Consider the following 7,540-nt stretch of genomic DNA (forward strand, 5'->3'; position numbering starts at 1 on the left):
CCTTTCCCGGCCACCCGTGGGGGACCCTTTTTATCCCGGTTGGACTTTCCAACCGGGACTAAAAGACCCTCTTTTATCCCGGTTGCTTTAGTCTCGGGTGGTAATACCAACCAGGACTAAAGGGTGACCTTTTAGTCCCGGTTGATCTTATCAACCGGGACTAAAGGGTCCCCCACGTGTGCCTGAATTTTTCAACTGGAACTAAAGTATCCCCACGGGTGGCTAATTTTTGAACCGGGACTAAAAGGTCCCCTTTAGTCCCGATTGAAAATACCAATCGGGAGTAAATTCTAGCCTACCATGACGCACCCCCTTTTATCCCGGGCCTAAATTAAACTGGGACTAAAGAGGGGGATCGAAAGTCAGTTCTCTAGTAGTGTTTGCCTCCTTGGATTACAGTGAGCCTCATCACTCTTAGGCTAGCAGAAGCTAGGTTAATGGATTGGAATGTTCACACATATATGTAAATCGGACCTTATGCTATTGGAGGTCAGGCTGTCCGCACTCGTCATGCTCTATTTTCATACTCTAAAAGAAATATTCTATCCTAGTCATCGAGATTCTCTCCTCTATACTAATTTCTTCCGCACCTGTGTAACTCCTTGTTTGGATACGCTTCTCCTAGCTACGCTAGGATTATAATCTAAGCAAAGATTTTTCCGCTTCTCACTTTTCGCTTCTCGTAGTTCAAATCTCTAAAGCAGCTTACCACATAAGTGAGAATCGGTGAAAATAAGCAAAGTGTTTGGTGGGATTCTCACTTATTTCCACTAATAAACCGCTTATAAGCGAAAATAAATGGGTGTACCAACTGGCACGTATTTTATTCCCTCCCAGCCTGCCTCGCTCCCTCTCCCTAGCTGTTCCCCTCCCCTCCCGACGCCTCGCCTCTTCCTCCTCCACCCTGGCCCCCTCGCACTCCTCCCCGCTGGCTCTTCCTCCTCCTCCTCCCCGCCGGCCCCCTCGCCTCTTCCTCCTCCACCCCAGCCCCCTCGTACTCCTCCCCGCCGACTCCTCCTCCTCCCCGCCGGTCCCTTCCTCCCCTCCCCCCCCCACCGGCTGTTCCTCCACCCCGGCCCCCTCCTCCTCCCCGCCGGCGGGTCCACCGGCGGCGACAGATCCATAGACGACGAGTTCCGAGCAGAGGCGAGGGGGGGGGGGGGTTTCCATTGGGGCTAGCGGCCTCAGGAGGCGTGCAGTGCAGTCTTAAAGTTACAGTTCTAGCAGGATGTATTGTACGCACCAGATCTCCGCTACCGTAGAGCACCACTCTGCAGATCGAGATTATATATCAGTCTTCAAAATAGCCACAGTATATAATTACCCTAGCCAAGTTGATCTGATCATATCAGTCAGTTGGGGACCATTATATTTTTGACTGTAGCGGGCGGTTGAGAACTGTGTAAACTAATCTTCTCGAGACCTGCAACGCTCGTGAGGACTGTCAGCGACCACATGCCTTGAGAGGTTCTCGAGGTATGGTTTTATTTGCGCCGCTATCTGCCGTCAAGTAACTTGAGGATTGAAGTGCCCTTCCTCTCTCACACCACCACGAGCTAGCTAGCATTTCACCAAGTAGAGAGCGAGTTCAATTCTTGCAAGTCGAGATGGCCGAAATTGTGGCTAGCTTGATGGGGTCCGTCATCAGCAAGCTGATCGCAATGCTTGGCGAGATGTACCATCTTTCGAGAGACGTTGAGAACGGGATCCGTTTCCTGAAGGACGAGCTGAACAGCATGTACGTGGTGCTGCAGAAGCTCGCAGACAAGGAAGACGACCAGATCGATCCACTGGTCTTAGAGTGGAGGAACGAGGTGCGTGAGCTATCCTACCATATTAAGGATTGTATTGACCGCTTCATGCTCAATCACAGCAATGGAGATTCCAAGGCAAACTTTGTTCGCAAGCTCGTGCGAAAGGTGAAGATGGTGTCGCAGTACCGGCGAATAGCAATGGAGATTGAAGAACTCAAGTTTCTTGTAATCGAGCAGAGCGATCGGGCCAAACGCTATGCCATCCACCGGTACCTCGCCGCCTCACCTGACCCAGTGGTCTTGGATCCACGAACACCTGCACTCATTGCGGAGGCGACGGATCTCGTGGGAATTGATGGTCCGGGCGAGGAAATCGAAATCGTCCAGCAATTGGAACCTGTCCAAGAAAAGCAACACAACGTGCAGGGCTCTGTCATAGGCAAGCTGAGCGCCACGCTCGCCGAGGAATACCAGCTCCCAAGACACGTAAAGGGTGATATCCGCTTCCTGAAGGACGAGCTGAGCTGCATGCACGTGGTGCTTCAGGAACTCGGAGACAAGGAAGACGACCAGATCGATCCACAGGCCATAGATTGGAGGAACAAGGTGCGTGAGCTATCCTACAATATTGAGGATCGCATTGACCGCTTCATGCTCAGTCACAGCCATGGAGGTTCCAATGCAATCTTTGTGCACAAGATCGTGCGAAAGGTGAGGATGTTATCGCTGCTCCGGCGAACAGCAGGAGAGATCCGAAGACTTAAGAACCTCGTGAGCGAGCAAAGCGAAAGAGCCAATCGCTACGGTATCTATCAGAGTCTCGCTGCCTCGCGTCAGCCGGTGCTTAATGACAGACAAAGCATGGGCGAGTTTATAGGAGCTGACATGGGTACTTTATTGGTAGGACACTCGTGGTCATCTCACATAATTTCATTTCTCTTTGAGATTGTGTGCTCCATATTCGTGGATGACGTGAACTTGTTAATTTTCCAGCCAAAGCCTTCCAATGGAGTACAGCAAGGTACACTTACGGTATCAGGAATGGAAGGTTCTGAGGTGTGTTCTGTATTAACCTCATGATTTTAAGCGTGGCTATTATTTCGGTTCCAGAGCCAATAATTGTATCACAATATCTAAGGGGCCTCCAATAAATTTTATTTAGTTTTCCAGTAATTTGAACCCTTAATAGAGATTGAACACGAAAATCTGTTTAATTTGATTGAAATCCAGCTGTCTAAAAAGTATGTAACATTGACCGTTGGCTGTTTTGGCATCAAAGGTGTTTTCTTGACCTGGAATAGCATTTGTTTCCAAACAATTTTTTTACACAGTCAACAACGCTACACATTAGTATTTGATTGAACAAAAAGAAACATGTTACCCTGCATTGGTACAGATCATGGAGCTTAACATCCTTGAGCGCATAGTAGATGGAAGTGAGGAACCGAGCCATCTAGATTTGCTACTTCTACAGAGCATCACGGACAATTTTTCAGAGAAGCAAAGAATTGGTGTAGGTGGATGTGGAGAGGTTTACAAGGTAACTTATTATTAGATTTTTGTTATGTCACCACGCCTTCATGTTTCCTCACTGCATAGCAGAACTTGATATAATGCGCATGGCCATGCTCACAAGAGATGTTTAACAGGGCATCCTTCGAAATGGGGTGGTTGCTGTGAAGAGACTTTTCAAAATCCGCACAATTAAAGACAAGATGTTTCATCGGGAGGTCAAAAGTTTGATCGCGGTTAGGCACCCAAATATAGTGCGGTTTCTTGGTTATTGTTCTTTTACGGAAGAACGTGTGATGCTACTTCAAGGAGGAACTATTATGGTCGATATACGGGAAAGACTGCTTTGTTTCGACTACATAAGCAACGGAAGTCTTGAGAGCCATCTTACAGGTACCATTAGTTTCATGGCAACATAATGGACCTCTTCCTTTTCTGTTCTTTGATTTTGTATTTTATTTGGTTTACAACTCCTTTTCTTCCTTTTTAGTAAATACTCACTCCAATTGAAAATAGATGTCCTTTAGGGTTACAGCTGATCAAACTTACTTTGGCCATTAATATATGGAAAATCTATATACATTCGCAATTGGAGATAGATGGCACAGAGATTCACTATGAAAAATACTAATTAGTTGCCATTCTTTGAAATGTCATGTTGTTATAAAACTTTTGTCACAGTCTAATCTGGTAAACCATATCGAATGTATTAAACTATTTGACTATTTTTATCTTCTAGATAGCCTGTTCGCTTCAACTTATCAGCCACCGAACAGTGTTTTTCTATCACAACAAATCACCCGTTTCAGCTTTTCAGCCAACTTGATTCTTCATTTACTTCTGTAGATGAACTGAGGGGACATGAATGGAATACACGTTATGAAATTATTGTGGGGATTTGCAAGGGCTTGCTTTATCTTCATAAGGAGAAGGATATCATCCACATGGATCTCAAACCTGCCAATATACTACTAGATGATCACTTGGTGCCAAAAATTACAGATTTTGGTCTATCACGACTTGATAATAATTCACAAACTGCAACTACATCGCGTCTTATGACACCGTAAGATACACTTCTAAATAATATATTATTGTTTTTAGCATTTACTCTCTTACATGTTCCTTATGTCAATCTGTTGAATACATGCTGTTATCATGCAGAGTATATTGTGCTCCAGAATACCATTCAGAAGGCAAATCATCAAGCAAGTCAGACATATATAGTTTGGGTGTAATAATCACGGAGGTGGTGACAGGAAGTAATAAAAAGATGCCCGACATTACTAAAGTAAGAGTGCTATATATGTCACCGTTGCAAATGACATCTTTTTATCATCATGTGTTTGTGTTTTTAAATTGCTCCTGATGGGTAGTATCACTAACTCTTTTAGTTGGTGCCATGTATAGAATTGTTTGCTGAGTTGGCAAAAAAATTTATGGAAGATAGAAGAAAATTGAATCTTCTACAAATGAGTCTTCTAGAAAAAGAATAGGGGTGAGTCCGGCTGCACAAAACGTAAAGTCATTCTCATCTACAGCCATATTTGTCTTTCTTCGTTAATGGAACAAGTAATTATCATGAAAACGCTAAGAAAGACCAAATTACGTACTGACAGTTCAAAGTTAGAGAACCATTGTGTCTTTGGGGCTCCTCCTGAATAGTAATTGGGAGAAAACAAAACAAAACAGTGGACTGTGTTCAAATTCAAGTGGAATTGAAGGTATCTTTGTTTCAAATTTTGTTTGCCACTCCACCTTTAGGAAAAATTTAAAATTATTACCTTCAAGTATAGTTAAATTCTAGGTAAACCCCAAACTATTTTTGTTCAGTTTTCTCCCAGTAACTGTGTATACATTGGTCAAATTTACCCCTTGATACGATTTGTATTTTTTCGTTTCTCCGAGCAAAAGTGGTCTTCTAAGTTTCAATTTTGTAAAGTGGTAATGAACATCTTTAATATTTTTCTAAAAATATATTGTATAATTATAATAATTGTGTTCATAATTTGTTGTATATCAAGGATTAATTTATTATTAGATTTTCAAGCGTTTCTAAATATAATAATAAATTATCATAACTTTTTTAACATGTGTAATGACGTCCTTTATCACAGTACAAAATTGTGGTTTATTGAGGAGAAAAAAACAAAAATCTTATTAAGGGGTAAATTGAATAAATTGACAAAGTTGTGGAAGTAAATTGAAAAAAAATAGTTTAGAGGGGGTTATTTGGCCATTGTTGAGAGGACTAATACAAAGTTTACCCTATCTTTATAGTGGCATTATAGGCATTGAATTAATATAAAAATAACTAAAGAACAAAAGATTTCCAAACTTTGTTAATTAAAAATGAGAAAAAGGGTGAAAGATCTATGACGATTTGTTTTAATAACCAGAGTTGTATAAATTTTTATAGCAAAATACAACCGTACTTTTGACTTAATCATTATGATAGGGTTGTATGGGGATAATAAGTTGAAATTAGCTGCAGTTGGGCAACCTATTGCACTTTGAATGAATGTTGGAAACACCTTCATTATTGTCTCCGTAATGCGCTAATATAATAAAACTGAAAACGAAAAAAGGACTATATTATTATTTCTAATTATTGTGAGTTTTTTTATGTAGTTCTACATTTTAAAGGGGATTTTCCTTGTTACATGTATGTCAATTTTTTGGCCCACTTTGTAACCCTAGGACTTCTCGGGAACTTTCACATGAACAGTTCCATTTGTCATTGTATTAGGTGTGTTTGACATATATTCCAAACGCTCCATACTATTTATTTAAGAGTTTTGTTATAATACTTTTAAAGCACCTTACCAAAAAAGAATTAAATAGATTTACACATAATTAAAAGAGCATCATAGTAATTTCTAACTATTTTTTGGTACATTGTCCCACCAAATTGTCGGTACTTCTGTTTTGATATTTCATGGTACTTTTTTTGTTTCCACCGTTCGATTTCGCTAGACGGGCGGCTCTTATTTTTTTCAAGTACTCTAAACTTTCTCTTGATTTTAATCCTATAGCTAACGTTGTCTTGTAGCTACATTCTTAAGATGATTTATATGCTACATCATTTGCATTAAATAATTTGATATAGCAATCTAAATAGGCTTTATGAAATATGCAGGTACTTAGAAGATGGAGGCACAGGTGGATTAAATCATCGAATCATACTCCGTTGAGTTATCAACAAGTGACCAAATGCCTCGAGTTGGCACAAAAATGCACGCAACATGACCCGACAGGCAGACCTGATATATCAGACATAATTGATGAGCTCAACCAAATACGGGATAGTACGGAAGACCAATTCCAGGTAAGCGAGCATATGCTCGGTGAGCCTCTAGAGCGTTATTAGCTTTGTGGTAAGGCATTACTTTTTCCATCATTGCAGGTAATCCCTGGCTTGGAGGACATGCTTGGGATTGAACCTCTGGAAACACATTTCGTCTTTGAAGAACCTGACCAGCAGATATCACACGCAATAGAGCTAGCCAACGATACGGAGGATTACTTTGCGTTCTTCACAAAGACAAGCCTACACCGGCTACGCACAGAGCCAGAAAAAGGCATTGTCCCACCACGATCCAAGTGCAGTGTCACCGTAACAATGATGCAACCGCTTAATGCACTGCCAACTAATCGCTACAAGGAGAAGATCACCGTGCTGAGCACCAGAGTAGATGGAGGTCTCGCTGCTATGGATATGAAGGGAGACATGTTCATTGACCAGGAGGGTAAAGTGGTCGATGAAGTCAATGTGATAGTTGTTCTTGGAAAGCCATCCTTGGCAGATGAATCCTAAATAAAATATTCTGAATTACCAAGATTCAGCAAAGTGATCTAGGGGAGACGCACATATGCTTTGACACTGATACCTCATACCTACGCTACGTGGCATTTGCCAGCGAACGGTTACTAGTATAGTGCTAAATGTTAACATATTCATATGATGTGGGACAAAGACAAACTTCATATTAGAACGACGAGATCTAAAATTTTCTAGTCCATAAATTTCATCAACTTTGTACTTTGCTCGTCTGAGTTCAACCATTCAGTCGGCTAGTCTGCTACCAGGAGAATACAAAGCAACAGAAGAGCATGCGGGTGGCATTCATTGGTGCTGCTTGGTGTCTCGTAGTAAGTGAGTTAGGCAGCATGCCAGTTCCCCTTCCCCTCCCTCTCCCCTCTAACCGATGAGTTCACCGATTGATGAACTCGCCGACGAAACTAGAACCACGCCCTGCAACGCAACGCCATCT

General features: G+C 41.9%; 1 protein-coding gene across 1 annotated transcript; it reads left to right on the forward strand.

Annotated features, from left to right (window-relative positions):
• Window positions 1-1,533: 1,533 nt before the first annotated feature.
• Window positions 1,534-7,237, forward strand: LOC101759286. The gene is made up of 8 exons (XM_004980282.2): window positions 1,534-2,654; window positions 2,748-2,810; window positions 3,151-3,294; window positions 3,404-3,659; window positions 4,113-4,332; window positions 4,431-4,557; window positions 6,406-6,594; window positions 6,673-7,237. The coding sequence occupies exons 1-8, from the start codon at window positions 1,608-1,610 to the stop codon at window positions 7,081-7,083; spliced, it is 2,457 nt and encodes an 818-aa protein (XP_004980339.2). The 5' UTR covers window positions 1,534-1,607; the 3' UTR covers window positions 7,084-7,237.
• The last annotated feature ends 303 nt before the right edge of the window (window positions 7,238-7,540 follow it).

This window comes from Setaria italica, chromosome VIII (genome assembly GCF_000263155.2).
Source record: "Setaria italica strain Yugu1 chromosome VIII, Setaria_italica_v2.0, whole genome shotgun sequence".
NCBI lineage: Eukaryota > Viridiplantae > Streptophyta > Magnoliopsida > Poales > Poaceae > Setaria > Setaria italica.